Source organism: Bombus pyrosoma, linkage group LG14, assembly GCF_014825855.1.
Source record: "Bombus pyrosoma isolate SC7728 linkage group LG14, ASM1482585v1, whole genome shotgun sequence".
NCBI lineage: Eukaryota > Metazoa > Arthropoda > Insecta > Hymenoptera > Apidae > Bombus > Bombus pyrosoma.
The window spans coordinates 4,733,221-4,749,023 of record NC_057783.1 but is presented as its reverse complement, the minus strand read 5'-3'; the positions used below and the strand labels follow the sequence as shown (position 1 = coordinate 4,749,023).

The window sequence follows — 15,803 nt, the reverse complement described above, 5'->3', positions numbered from 1 at the left end:
AGTTGTAATTCGATGGTCATCGTGAGAATAATTGAATCGTTCTAAGAATAATTGAAAGATCTCTAAGAAAATACAAAAGCCTTCTCTCGATCCTCCATAACACAAATTTGATCGAAAAAATGAAATTTCATCGACAATATCGTAAGAAGCGACTGTCTGGAAGCTGGGAATATTTCCAAGCAGACGCTGCCCTCCTGGTCTCGAATACAGGAAGGGAGAAAGAGAGAGAGAGAGAGAGAGAGAGAGAGAGGTTTAGGCTTGCGAGAACTAGCTTCTCGACTCTAGAGGCGGAAACCACAAGCCTGTTCAAAGCTAGATTAAATATTATATTAAAGGGGTTGCCACGGGAGCGGCGGCTGCCTCGTCGAGGATGGTTCGTCGTTTTGGCCTGGTAACCCCCGCGTTCTCTCTACGTTTGCAACCGGATTCGCGAATTTCTATGTGAAACATCGCGCTTACAGTTTCATCCCCTTCCCGCCCCAGCCTCCTTTTCTCTCGGAAAATCTCACATTCCACCAGGTATGGCCTCGCGGAAATAAAGCGAAATTTTTCAACCAAAGTTCGAGAGATTTTCATATGCTCGCGGATTTATCCGCGCAATTTATTATCTTCTCGCGGGAAGAAACCCGTGTGGAAAATATTCGGCGAAGATAGAGATAGAGAGTCGATTTAATGAGTCGCCTTCGGATCCAAAAGCGATAACGCGGCAAAATTCCTCGATAAAGTATCAAGCATGCCGGGTATTTCCTTTATTAACTTTTTTCCCCACATCGGACATCGATAATTCGCGTCGGCGTTTCTCGATCCACCCGTTGCTCCTCCATCTTTGCCGCGAATTTTGTGACATCCGCTGGTTGCTAACTTTCGTCGATTAACGCCATCCAGTGCTCCGTAGACTTTTTGCTAGCTCATAGTAGATCTTCTATATAACTTGATGTTTCATTATGTCAATTGTAAAGACTACTCTTATCTATGTCTGTCTTTGTCCAAGAAAGAGCATGGATATGCCAGTGTTATTAACTTCAGTACACCACATCTCAGTGTCTTTTTTTAGACAATTCATATTGCAAAATTGCTTCAAGGGTTGTGTTTAATTAAATCACGAAGTTACATGGAACCTAAATTTTCATTCAACAATAAATGAAGGATATGGTACATTTCTCATATTATTGATTTGACGATGTTGTAAGTCATACCTTTGAAGTTGATAACTGCTGTTTTTGTTATGAGCTCTTCGATTATTTACCGTACACGTTTAGAATATTCACAATCTTAGGGTGTTGAAATAAGATTTTGATGTTTCTCAATCGTGCACTAACATTTTATAATACACGTTAGGACAATAATCATCGCTCAAAAAACATTGTTCTAAGAGGAAATGTTAATTTGTATTTATTAGGTATATTGTAAAGTAGGTTGATCATTCCGCCGACAAATTTTGCTCGTACATTTAAGACTTATAAATTGATGTGAAAGATTAATTAATAAAAATATCGGTCGAAACTATAATTGATCTTTTCCTTCCAAAATATATGAACAACTTTCTGATCAATCTAATATTACAGTAAGACACCATCCCTAAATATCTCGATCTAATCGAAGAAAATGAAGATAGGAGATAGAATTGCCGCTAAATCGAAACTGTGAAATTAGCGTCGCGTTAATCAAAGGTTTCTCCTTACGTCGCGATATCAGCCCCAAAGGAAGCTTCCTTTCTCCCCTGGCCCGGTGAAAATTGAACGAACGATGTGAAAGCATGCTGGCTCGCGCTATTTAGGGTTAGCCTCTCGTCAACGACGGCCCAGTGGCGCTGGTCGAGCTCTCGGTTATTTGAGTTGGCCGGAGGTACGCGCGGGGGATGACCAACCCTTTGATCTCGAACGCGCCCTCCATCCCACCGTTTTCTGTCCGGCTGCACCCCTCGCGCTTCCAGAGCTTTCCGCCTTCAACCCCGTAACTCATTGGAAAATCTATCGGGTATGCTGCCTATATGCCGCAAAAATAAATCCAACCCCGAGGGGGCGCAAAAGAAGCTTCGATCCCCCGTGTATATTCCCCGGCAAACTAATTCGGATCGACGAATAATCTTCTCTCGTTCGAGCGTTTTCACTCTTTCGTTTCCTCTATATTTTTTACCTTTGCTACACGGCCTTTGTCAATTTTCAGACTATGATATTTACCTATACAAGGTGTCTTGTAAATGGGGTACAACTGGGAAGAGTATGATACCGCGTCACCGATATGGTTGCGTAAAAATTAACGTCGAGGATTTATTTCTGATAGAAGAAAAAAGTGAGTGGAAGATTGATTTCTAACGGAAGGAAAAAGTAAGTCGAAAATTCATTTCTAATAATGGAAATTTAGTTTCTTAATTGAGAGATTTAATGTAGAGAATAGGAGTTTGTATTTGATAAAATGTGAAGTATTTTCAAGAATTTTTTAATTTGAAACGTGTATATTTTAAGACGTTTAAAAAATAAGTTTGGTTTTCGTGCATCATCAATACCAGTGATTTTATAATGCTTTCCCGTTATACATGAAGCCTATGATTCTTAGTAATTGTGCTAATTCTGATAGATAATTCCTTGGTTAAACCTCTTCCATAAAGTTCCAGTAAATAAAATAAAACCATTAAACTTGTTCACTGTAAATATTTGCTTGGTGTACCTGCACTTAACTGCTATATCGGAACTGAACAAATTAATATCTCTATTTACTACTTGTTATGCTTATTTTACCGTGTAATTGAGAACATACAATAAAACAGAATATTCACACACGGTAACTTTCATTGCTTTGTAATAAAAGGAATTTAATTTCATGGAAATTTATTACAAAGAACAGAATCGTGTATTCAATAGAATGTAAAATATTTTCCACAATTTCTGAAGTAATAATATTTATCTTTATGAAATTCCCTGTTTCTTTGTGTCCTCTAACATCCAATACGTATACGTAAGTACAGATATTAATTTACAGCGAAGTTAATTAAGTCCAGGTATAATTATGTGCACGCTTAGATATCCAAAATAAATTTTCAAACTTAAGATGTTCGAAATGAATTTTTTTCAAAAATAATAGCTCGCGGAATCGTCCGATTTATATTTGTCTTCGTCGTTATATCGATGCGACTTTTTGGCTTCCTGTTGCCTCGTTCGCTGCAAATGGATTTGCTTGGAAGATATTTAAGTTTGGCCTCGCTCGCCTTTGTGCTTCGCTCTTTTATCAGCTTTGCGTTATGTTTTCGATCGAAACGGAGCTTGGACGACTAGTTGGAGAAAGTATACTATATTATGGCACCGCTTCTTACAAGTTCGTAAATGCTCCTCTGTTGGCTTGCGCACCTCGTTTGCTGGCTGCTTTCAATGTGTTTTCCTGCTGTGCTAAGTACTCCCCTTTTCAATTCAAGTTCTACTTGTGTTAGTATAAAGTACTACGGCTTGTTTCTTGATCATTTAACTTGGACCTTTGAGAACTTCAAACTTTGAACAACAAACATTCAATAAGAATGAGTGTTTTAACATAAAACTCGTCGACTTCTTCGTAAAATCATATTATCATAATATCGTCATGATAATAAAATTCAATATGCTCATAAGAAAAATTATTCTCACTTTATCTCTCGATTTCATTTCTGGTAAAAAGGAACATGTTTCATAAAGTATAATTGTTAATCCTTTCAGTGCTCAGATGTCCGACGTCGTTCATGAATATTGCTTACATCAATGCTGAAATTACACAAAAACAAAAATGCAAAGTCCTTAAAGTTATTTATTATATATCGTTCGTAGATCGATCGTTAATCACATACGTTATAAATAATAGATTATATTCTTTATATATACACACAAAATATTAAATCACAATAAACACAAACATTTTATCAGCATCTCTCCTGTGAAACACATATTCTCTGTAGATAAATATTATTACACTATCGATTCGTTCACAAACCTGTAATAGACACTCAAGAAATACAAAATTCAAGAAATACGTGGTGTTTTCCTTTTTTCATTCGAGTTGAACATTCAAAAACGTACACAAATTTAAATAGAGATATAGCTCGAATTAAATTGTCAGAAGAACTTGTCCCTATTTACATATTCGTCGCCCTAGATGGTTTCGTAGCGTTGAAAGGATTAACTAATCATTTGATTTGCCTCGATCATAAACGAAGGACGCGTTAGCGTCGAGATGGCCGAAAAGGATCAAAAATCGCAATTGTGATACACGAACGAGCATGATCTCCTTAGACATGTCCCAGTTCGGTCTGACTGCAAGCAATTCATGGGGATACGGAAGCACGGCTGGCTACGCTGGTTATCTTCCCGGCCCTTTGTCGTCGTGCGCGGCACAAGCGTCGTTCCCACCCCCGCCACCGCCACCTCCACCACCACCCCCGTCGTCCTCGTCGTTGGCGTCTTTCGCGGGCGCTGCGTCTATGAACACGCCAACGGCGCCCGATTCGACAGCGGGATCCACTGTTACTTCCGGTACCGGTGCAGGATCCACGGCACAGCAGGATGCGTTCTCAGCGGTATCATCCCGTAAGTCTTCAGTTCTCTCTTTCTCTCCCTCTCTCCCTCTCATCAGAAGACGTTTTACGTCCTCCTCTCGCGTAATTGATTCATCATTGATGCGTCGTTTTATCAGCACGGGAATTCCTTTCAATTCATTGATATTACCGTAGTATAGCGTGCTTCTTTGGGAAACGTGGAACGTCGTGTTAAACCAATTTTTTAATTTGATTTTATGGGGTTTAAGAGGCATTAGCATGGCGGTTCGTTTCAGAAGAAACGAGGTTCTATTTATAAATGTAATTTTTCGATTAAATTTTTACGAATCACAGTCAGTGTTTTTAAAGTAGATTCTCTGGACAAATGATATTCTTAATTTTTGTCCCATTTCTCGAGTCATTGCCAGAGGTCTTCATTCCGAAGTAATTTCATTTGACCGATCGTGATTTTTCGAATCTTTTTAATTGTATGATGAAACCTTTCAAATGATTTTTGATCTTGAAGAATAGAAAGAAGCTAAGAGACTAGCTGCCAATACAATTTGCCTTGCAGCTAAAGATTCTTTAGAAGCAATAGCACGATATACTGACCGAACTATTATTTATTCGATGAGTTATTCTGTACTAATTAAACTGATTGATTAAGACTTCCTATTGAAGTTAGTAATTCAAGGTATAAAATAAGAATTCTAGCAGGTATTTTTCAAAGGATATTTTGCAACAAGTTAATGAGAAAATCTTCACAGCTCGTTTTAGTTATATGTTATACTGTGCATTTGATAGGTTTATTTCATTTACAACGGATAGTTGTCCAAACGTACGTGAACCAAACGCACGCTTACTTCCTGTCAAACTATCGTATTAATAGTTGATCGTCCGATGTTTACAGTACGCACTACAGTGCATTTGTAATCGATATTGTAGCGTTATGCAATCAGCGACAATCAATGGAATTAGTTTCACCATAACGTCATCAACGTTTCCAACAATTGCAAACAGAATAGACGAAACTCAGTCTGAAAAAGCTCAAACGCGCGTCTCCGCAATTTGAAAATCAAAATACCCATAGGATGAAAAAAGAAAATACCTATAGGATAAATCAGAAAGAGATGGACCATCGGTTTAAATAGTCGAATTACGTCATCACTATTATTCAGACAGTCGGGAACAAAACTGATCTACTCGTCTTTTTATTAATTCGTTAACTTAATTACACTAGTACACATGATTGACGTTCAATTCTTAAGAAACAAATGATTTACCTTCGTACATTCATTCGTCGCAAGAAAATGGAAAAAGGATTAGGTGGTAGATTCCAACCCATAAGCCCAAAATAAAGATTAATATGCCTAATTGTATCAAAAAAAAATCAAACCTACTATCATCCCCGAGACAGTGAAAACCATGCTCTATAAAACGCACTTTGTTTCGAGTCGATATTTCGATCGGTTGCCGAGATACAGGGCCCGAAAGCCGCTTAGCTACTACACGCGGGGAAGATGAATGGGCCAGTCATTGCCATGACCTACATTTTTTCCTGGAAATGCGTACGCGCGATAGTAAATAGTAAAAAAGCCGCTGACTCGATGTCTGCACTGACCAGCGCACGTGACGCGAGCTTGTGATAGGTCAGTGACGAGGTGCGAGCGAGAGGTCCGAGCGTACGACAAGGACAGACGTAGCGAGATATTAAAAATTATCTTGCGCTTCCAACAACAATATCTCGGAAACCGAACGTCCGATCGGCGTGAAACAAAAATGCATCTACAGGGGAACGTCCCAAGTACATCATCGTGTTGAATTTGTTAAGAAATTTTTATTATTTCTGTTCCGATAATTGATTGAATTTCTGGTAATTTCAGTAGGTTCTTTCGAGATTCTTTAGGGTTTATTATGATATATAGGGGATACTTTGGAGCAATATTAGTTATGTTTTACGTCTTTTAGTTAAAGAAAAACGTCACAAGCGTTTCATCACGTTGGTTTTGTTAAGAGATTTTTATTAATTTCGTTATAACGATTGATTTAATTTTTAGTAATTGCAATACAGATTATTGAGATGTTTGAGGGCTTATGGGAGTTAGTATAAGTTAGTTTGGGGTAATATCTCGTGTCAATAATATATTTATGTGTTTTCTATTTATGAATGATTACATCTGTTCTCACCATCATCCTCATCAAACTAAAAAATTAAACTACACAGGACAATCTCTCTTTCCCTGCAAAGATAACAGTTCCAAGCTTTAAAATTTCATACATAATGAATAATTCATTATCACCGTCGTAGTCTTTCATCAATAATAAATCCACCAATTATTTTAAACTGTTTGCTTCGAAAATTCCCATTGTGATTCTCTATTCTCACCATCACTCTCGTTAAAAATTAAACCGCAAAAGCGAATTTCTCTTTTCCCCCGAAAACAGTGGTGCCAGACTCGACGACGACGGGTCAATCGGATCCCTTGGACCCTCTGAGCAGCCTAATGTCGGGGACACCGAGTCAGAGGTACCAGGACTACGTGTCTCCCAGGTCCTTATCGACGGACTCGAGTACCACGGAGAGTCCTGTGCACGAGGAGCAAGGCTTCGGTCAAAATTACGGCAACTACTTCCCAACGCCCGGCGTCCTGCCCAGCATCCTCTATTCCCAATTATACGGGAATCAGTTTCAGAATTCGGAGAGCCCCGAGCAGAGAGCAGTGGCGGACAGTTGCAGCGTCAGACAGGAAGAAGTCAGACCGGACAACAACGTTTGGAGGCCTTACTGAGAGCCAGACGAATCGTTCCCGTGATAATTCTGATTTTAGAACTTTTCTCTCGTCGACTGTCGTGGACGATAACGTTGAGATGAGCAAACTGTGATCGGTGAAGATGGACGAGGTGTTGGTCTCGAACAAGCGAACGAAACTAGCTATTAGTGGGCATTAAAAAAAAAAAAAAAGGAAATCAAACAAGAGAGAACAATCTGGTGCATGTTCGAGGATGACGAAGAAATTTGCCTGGCAGCGATTGTCAGGAAATTTGGTTTTTCTTCTTTGATTTTTCGATTGTTTCTGTTTTTCTATCTTTTTTTCGTTTGGCTAATTATGTCTCGACGAATTGAAAATCTGTAGAGAGGGGCTGATTTGTAATTTACCGAGTGTGTGATGAGTGAACGTGCTACTGCTGGCCCACGGTGATGGTGACGATGATGATGATGTATATAGAAACATTGTACATAGATAGAGCATTGTCGTTTCATCGAGTCATTCATCACTGTCGACGGACTGCGCGACGTATGACGACTTGTACCGGGTGTCTGCCGGATGCTTGGTCGAGCTCCGGATTATCCTGCACTCTGCTTGTCTCGCAGATGAGAAATTGGATATTTCGTCTATGACTTTTCAAATTTTTTAGCTTGATTAGGTCCATCTTAGGTTATGCGATTTTTGTGTAAGAGTGTTCATATTGTTTTTCATCTTTTTTCCAGTGATATTGGGATACGAATTTTCAATTAATAGTATATGCAATGTAGCGTCTACGAATTTCGAATCGAATAATTTTTGAGTTTTCGTAGTTTTAAAATTGTTTACTTTGGTTCTTTTACAGTTCGAACATTTTTCTGTGACAGTAGATATTTTGTCTCCTCTTTTCATTTTTTTTTTTTTTTGTTTCAATATTAGGACACGGATTTTGAAATATTTTTAGGCTAATAGTATAATTAATGCAAAAAGTGTTATCTATGAATTCGACAGTATTTCAAAGGCAAAAATAATTTTTTAATTTTCCTTAAATTCTTTAATATACACATATCATTGTCGATCTCTAAAGTGAAAATTTTTACACCAAGCGGATTAAAGTCGATGTTTGACCGTAGATAAAGTTCTCATTGCAAAGATTAAAGTCTTCTTTCATCTTCAAGATAAGCAGATTTTCTATAACTCGACCAGTTATCAAATACACCCAGTGTAACTTTTATTCCTTTCGATTATGTTCTCATAGTATAACACGATTTGATCGATTTGACTGCGGGCTCGTGTGCAATATCGTCGATTCGCGATTCTCGCAGAAATTTCATTGCGATATGTCGAACGAGAATCGAGTATCGACGGAGAGTCAAGAGGATAAGAATATATCGATTCGTATCACGCGAACGAAGGAGAAAAATCTCGCGATTCAACGAAAGAGAAAGAAGCTCCTCGCTTTCACATCGAAATTCCCCTCCATGAAATGGAACGCAAAAGAAAAGGTAAACGAAAGCTCGCGTTATAATGTTTGGATAAATGTTATGACGCGATTAATCGATTAAACGTCGGTAACGATTTATTCGTTTTTTTTTCTCTGAAAACCGACGACGTCTACATTCTGCCCCACCCCCTCAAAAAAAAAAAGAAAGAAAAAGAAAAAAAAACGATGATTTCAGATATACATATCTACTGACCTATTGTTATCGTAGTTTTTGACCGAGTCGAAATAAAAGTGTATTTCAAAATACGATAGACCACGTGGATGTTTTTTCCGGTCCACTTATATTGGTTCTCTTCCAAAATTTTTTGTTCGTTCTTTTGAAGATATTTTCTGGATGGTTCTTTGCTTTATTTTGATACTTTAAAAAAAATTTTCAAATTTTCTTTACACAAGTTTTAGATTTAGATCTGAAAATATTAAACATAACTTTTAATAGTAGTTTTTTGTTTGGAGGTTTCTTTAGACTTAACGTTAATCTTTTTTTAGATTTTTCTCTAGCATTCTTGACATGTTTCTGTGTTTAAATTTTAAAGCAATCGTTTGGAGTTTGTCGAAATAAAAATACCAGCTTACCAATAGCAATTAGTGCAGTAATTTTACTTGGATTGTCTACTAATACCCAATAATATTCTCCTGTTAACTATTGCAACAAATTCAAACGACGAATTCAGAAGCCTAGAATTATTAATAAAGTGTTCCAATAAGAATTAAGGTAATAATTTTGCTTGTGTCTTTTATTAATATTTCTTGCATCAATGTTATACATTTTCTAATACACGATCTGTATCATTATTTCGAGTCTTTCGGATCAGTGGTATGAATGTTCCAGTGAGAAAAACTTTTTATTTCACGAACTTTTCCACAGCAATATTTTAGTTATAAACGTAGAACTTCTTTTACTGGCATAAAAATTAATTAGGTTCCATTCTAGATTTAAACATTTTCTTACTAGCTTGGAATCTCAGAGTATCAGTTTTACCATTTCTAAAATACATCATAAACGTCTCTTAGCTTTCCAATTAAAAGTAAAAGATTAAGATGGCTAAGATTGTTTCAAAGGAAAATCTGTTAAATAAATGATAAACTTATGTAGAAGTATCATCGAATTACTTTCTACGTTTAATATATTCTCTTCAATTCCCAATCTTCTTTTATTATTAACATAAATCAACAATATCAATGACAGAGAGAAGAACTAATTAGAAAAATCGTCTATTAAAGGATCGCATCAGGAAGTTTCCTTCTCTTTCCAATTTTGTTGTCCATTATTATGAAACAAGCTTAACTGGGATCCGTGGTGGCCAGAGCAACAAGGGTCAACGATGTTGGTATGGTAAAAAGTACATAAGATCGGTGCTCGTAACGGTGGTTCTGTCAGGTAAAGGGTGGCGCAGGTAACGATACGAATCTCTACAAAGCTTCCCTAAAGCCGACAGTTCCAAAGGATCCTCCGCCAGGACGATGCTGTGCGTGTATGTAAATTGGCAAAAGATTTAATTAAACGTAGTCCCCGGGAGGATGATTCTCCGTTGGTTTTGCCTTCTGCCTCCGAGCGGCTCTCTGCTAACGAACACGCGTTTTGAATTTAGTATTTCAGAGGTTCGGTTGCCTCGCATCAACGATCCCTGTAATTAACTCGTTCGCGGATTATAAACCATCTCTCTCAGCTGACTGATTTTTCAGAGAAAATTTGGAACAGGGGATTTTATTTAATTAATCGTATCCTACCTTTCACTATTTTTCACAGTCTTAACATTTAAAAAGTTTCTCCTCTCTTTAACCCTTTGAAATTTGCTCAGATCTGTCTCATTGCTCGGCATATTTTTATTTGTACGTTTTATGTCGGAAGGTATTATGAAATTCCTCTATGTGTAGAATATATAAAAGAATGGCAAACTAATTACCGTGAAAATGCAATAAATCGACTACTTCGATGGTCTTATAGTACAATTTCTAAAGTACTAACGATTCAAATAAAAATCTAATTAAATTGTAAATATGAAATGATGTATGAATAATAAAACTGATGCGTTTTATCTTCTCATCTTCACACTGTAATACATCCTTCACAGTATTGATAATAATTAACCTAATAATCCATTGTTATTAAACCTAGTAACTCATTATACGATACTATTACACTATGAGAAAGTATACCACCGAAAATTAACCAATGGAGACTTTGAAAGTAGTATACGAAAGATTAGTAGCAAGTAAAGTACCTTTCGCGCCTCTACCGTCATCTTCCCATCTCCTAGTCGCCCCATGAAACGCTCTCTAATTTATTCCGCTAAAAAGAGCGCGATTTTGCCGCGTGTCGCGCGCAAACCAGCCACAGAAGAGCGGTGTTTATCGGTGTTTCGCGAAGGTAACCCCTGGACAGACAGTAGGGTGGCTGGTCGTCGCACAACTCGTCGTTTATACGCGGTGCCGGCATAATGGAGCAGCGTAGAGCGGACCACGGATAATGGAGTATGAAGAATAGCGTGTGGTGAACGTCGAGGATAGTCTACAACAGCCCTCTTCATCCTCTCGTTTTTCATCCTTCTCTTCTCTCTTTTTCCCTCTCGCTATCCATTCTTCTTGCTATACCAGTGCTGCAGTGGTTCTTAACCGGTGTTGCATAGAATACATAGCGCCCCATAGAAACTTGTTACAAGTGTACCGCGAAACGATGTATTCCTCTAAAAGAATCGTTCTAGTTTACAGTCTTTACGAATATAATATCCTTTTTTACTTCCCTTTTTTGCTCTTACGTAATTTATAATCTATACGTTTTACAAATAGTTTTACTTATAATCTATACGTTTTGCAAAGATCTAAATGTACGTAGTATATAATAAAAATGCGTAAAATATCCAGCGCGGAGTATTTATTATGATATTTAGCGGATGAAAGAAATTTCTGTCGAAGTTCTATCTCTTTAGTCTCGTTCATAAAAATACAAAATTGCATGGACATCTACAGTCTATTTACGACTTGAACGATTTTGGCGCAGTTAAAATTTTCCTTATAACTTCTAAACTATTCCGCGACTACGAAAAAATTAACGCATTGACCGCCACCGCAGCTATCGATGACACACGTTACTAAATTTTTTAGATTGATCGATATAGGATAGATTTTACGTTAATTGACAAATTTTCAATTTGTTAACAAATTTTAACAAATTTTCGGCAATCTGAATGATATAGATAACATTGTCAGGAAAAGGTGCGCATATACAATATAATATTTTGCAAAAATTCAATGTTCTGGCGTAGCGTATTTCAATTTATTGCGGCTCCCACGACAAAAAATGTGGAAAATTCGCGTGGCAGTCAACGTGTTAAGAACCACTGTTCTGTACTCTACACTATCCTCCTATCTCTCTCTTTCATTTGCAAAAAGAGAAACAGAGAGGGAGAGGATTGGTCGCGCGAGTGACACGGCTCGTTGGCTCGACCAGTTGGCCATGCCGATTTATCGCGCTGCAGCCGAGCCGCATTACCAATTCCCGGTAAATTCACGCGTGTCATCGCACCGTGACCCGTGATTTTTCTTGGAACCTCTCTGTCTTCTTGGAGAACGCGCGTGGTGTCGTAAATCGATATATGAAACAAAGAAACGTTCGATCGCAGCAACGTATATCTTTGGATGGTGTTATTGTTTCGAAAGGGGGTTGGAGAAGGGTTGCTTCCTGTTCTCGATATTGGGATGTGAGATTTTGTTTTCTTGTCGAGGAAGGAGACTGTAAATCCTCGACTGGAGGATTTCCTTTGTGCTGTCGATCGTTTATTAATACCTTGACGTTGGGATCAGTATCTTGTATGGATCGTGCGTGATAATATGAAGCGCTCGTTTAATTCGCTTTTCGTTCGTTAAAGTGTCGCAAGATAAATATCCATGAAGGCTCTTTACGTTATTTAGAAGTACTATCTCCCCGAAGTTCTACGTATATATGAATTTCTAAAGATTTATAAGAATATCTTTATCCAACTTCATAAAATGCAACTTTTGGTAAACCTTCATCTCTCCCCGCCAAAATTCGTTAACAGCGCCCTGTATGAATCGTGTATAATAAGGAAATACTTGTTCGGAAATTATAATTTTCTCCACAGAATTCCATATCACTTTTCTAAAAACCAACAGATTCTAACAAACCTTCCCCTCCGCTAAAACCATTTAATTAACCTCTCGCTCGTGGGGTCAATATCATGGATCATATATGATAATGTGAAAAGTTGTTCAGAAATTACAATCTCCTCCTCAAAATTTTTCCATCACATCACGAAACAGCTTCCAATCAACAACCATCTATAATCTCCACCGCAGGAGGGGAAAAAACACGAACGAAAAATGCCCCAGAGCCCCACATACAATGTGGATCGAACGCAGTGTACTCGTACATAGTGCAAGCATTACTCTTATCCTCCTTTCGTCCATATTCCTCTCTGTCTCACCTTTCCTACGCATAGAGTGCACGTGGCGTTCACCGTAAGCGTTCGTTCGGCTTGGCAAGCGGGAAACGAAGGGGTTGGGGGTGGTTGCAGAGGAAGGGGGTGGTCGTTACACGCACCGGTCACTGCCACCCCCGTGGCTATCGCCAGCCGAAACCCCCATGCAAAATCACCCTTTGTCCCGGTCTCGATGGGAAATTACTTTTTGTCCGTCGATTACGGGGTGAATTTTCGGACAACGAGACCCGATCATTTCGAACGAGATACGGCTTTGGTCCGAGATATTCGCGAGAAGGGGTGTCCCGGCTTCGTTACCACCACCGCTCGTTCCCTCTTTCTGCTTCTATTTCTCGTTGGATAAATCGCGAGGTCAAGTAACGGTAACTCGATAATGGACCGCTTTGAATTTTCTACCAGCCCCTTTTACTACATTTCCTTTTGTTTTTATTATTTCTAGTTTTGTGCGTCCGGTGAGAATTTTATTCTATAGCTTTTGTATTAGACAAACGAACAGCTCAGAAGCAATGGATTGATTTCGTAGATCGAGGAATATAGCAAAACGATGATACCACGAACGTAAGTTTTTTTAAATTAACATTTACACACAGAGGAGGATGATGCATTTTTTTCGATGAAAAGTAAGTCGCCCGAAATGAATAACGTTTTAAAAGTATAAAACGTGGAAATAGTTATTTATCTAATATTAAATTTCTAACATGCTTCTTATTTTAACAAATAGAGAATAAAAATAATCAGAAATTTTGTTGGAAAATTTCTTTTTATTAATTGCCTCGATAAAATCATTGAATTCAAACTTCAAAGCTTTCCTTATAACACAGTCGTTTAAATTAACGACTAAACATTTTCAATTTTATCGAAACAGTCCCCTAAAAATATTCTTCGCGAACACGTATCTATCTCAAAGGGTTGGTAGAGGCACAAGAGCAGCGATCTTTTTTAGTATACAACCTATATACATATCATTGGAAGCAAAGCAATACGATGAATGTTTCTGAATATATGTAATGATATTTCCGTCACAATGGAAGTAAGCACCATGATATCATCGTAAAAATCATCTGTACGTTTGCGATAACTGCAAAAATAAAAAACCTGAGACCAGTCATTTTGACTGGTTTCGTAGATCGAATGTTAAACATCCCCCAAATTGTGCACTCGTCACTATACGTAATCAATTTTAGTAGAACGTGGCTCCAAAACTGAATCTCACGAACGCGTACATATCTCAAAGAGTTGGCAGAAGGGGGTGGAACGAGCTGACGGATCGCGGATCGGCCAGAAATAAGTAAGACTTGACGAAGTGCGCCCGCGGGGCTGCAACCCTTGATTACCGAGATCTTCATCTACATGCTAAACATCGTTCCTCAGCGCCGTCTTGAATACTCTTGTACTTACGTATGTATCTAGATTCAGAGAGTCTGGCTTCGTCCGCCCCCTGTTCACCCTCTGTCTTCCTCCGGCGAGTTTCACCCTCCTTCGCTCGCTGCCTGCGAAACACATTCACGTACCATCTATATGATGTTTGCTTAGATTAAATTAACCGACCGTGAACTCATCTTTTGTTCTTCGTACTGTCGGCCCACCCCCTCCATCCCCTGCCAGTTGCCTGTGAAAGAGGGTGAACCGAGAGAAAAAAAATGGGAGCTGCTCCTGAGGGAAAATGCTTGCGAATGCTTGCCTCCACGTTGTATTTTAAATCGCTGTAATTTTATTTTCAGAATAGATACGAATTGGATTATCGTAGCGTTATATGCTATAGTATGTTGGTTCAATATTATTTCTTCTTTTTTGAGCTGGTGTTCTTTTATTTTATTTTTTTTTTTTTTTTTTTTTTTGATAGAAATTTTTTGCGAGTTAAAAGGTGGTTAGTGAGCAAGAAAAAAGGGTTTTCTTCGGACAGCGCGCCATCCTTCTTAGTGGTGCGGCAGGGTACTACAGGTTTCTTAAAAGGAGGCGCCACTTCTTTAAGAAAGGCGCCTTATTCTTTTCCTTTCTTACCGACTCGCGCTCTTCAATTCTTTCGAGTTTCTTTGGTTCGTCTTAATCCATTTGAGATGTAGAATTTTTGTATCTTCCTTTGGATATTGTTCCGAGAATTTCTAGTTATCCTTGCTTCTGTTTTCCATTGACCATTTTTTAATTAATACCGTGATGGATAAAACGCACTTTTAGGACGTTTGTTGTTCCGTTTCGTATTTCTTAAAACCGAATAAAGAGTTTTTGCAGTGTTAGTAGAAAAATTGAAACGAAAGTGTAAAGACGTTTTTACTGACGAAAGAAATTCGTTTTCAGGTGCTTCATGCGTCGTTCGAAGCTGTTCTTTACCGACTCCTTCGCGAGCTGCCTTACCACGAGGGTGGAGACTACTTTCTTAAGGGTGGCAAGAAGAAAGAGGGTGAGTCTTCTTAAATGTCTTTGCCATCTTACTCGCTTGAGGGCGACACTGGTATCGCGTTTTGAAAAAGAACCAAGAAAGTATTTCTCCTAATTGAACTCTTTTATTTTTTTCAGTGATAGATCTTTATAAAAAAAATTGAAAAAAACGATAAAAATAATGACGTGATCGAAGGGCTTCATCTTATACGATCCAGCTTCTTAAA

General features: G+C 38.2%; 1 protein-coding gene across 6 annotated transcripts in view; it reads left to right on the top strand.

Annotated features, from left to right (window-relative positions):
• LOC122575204 (protein lozenge-like) overlaps positions 1-9,553 on the top strand; it is a 33,657-nt gene extending 24,104 nt beyond the window's left edge. For 5 of the 6 annotated variants that reach the window (XM_043743838.1, XM_043743836.1, XM_043743837.1 and 2 more), the window contains exons 6-7: positions 4,254-4,547; positions 6,941-9,553. In XM_043743838.1, coding sequence (XP_043599773.1) covers positions 4,254-4,547; positions 6,941-7,284 — 638 coding nt within the window. In that variant the 3' untranslated portion in view covers positions 7,285-9,553. The remainder of the gene's footprint in view (positions 1-4,253; positions 4,548-6,940) is intronic. The other variant, XM_043743840.1, reaches the window with a different exon arrangement.
• Positions 9,554-15,803: the final 6,250 nt, after the last annotated feature.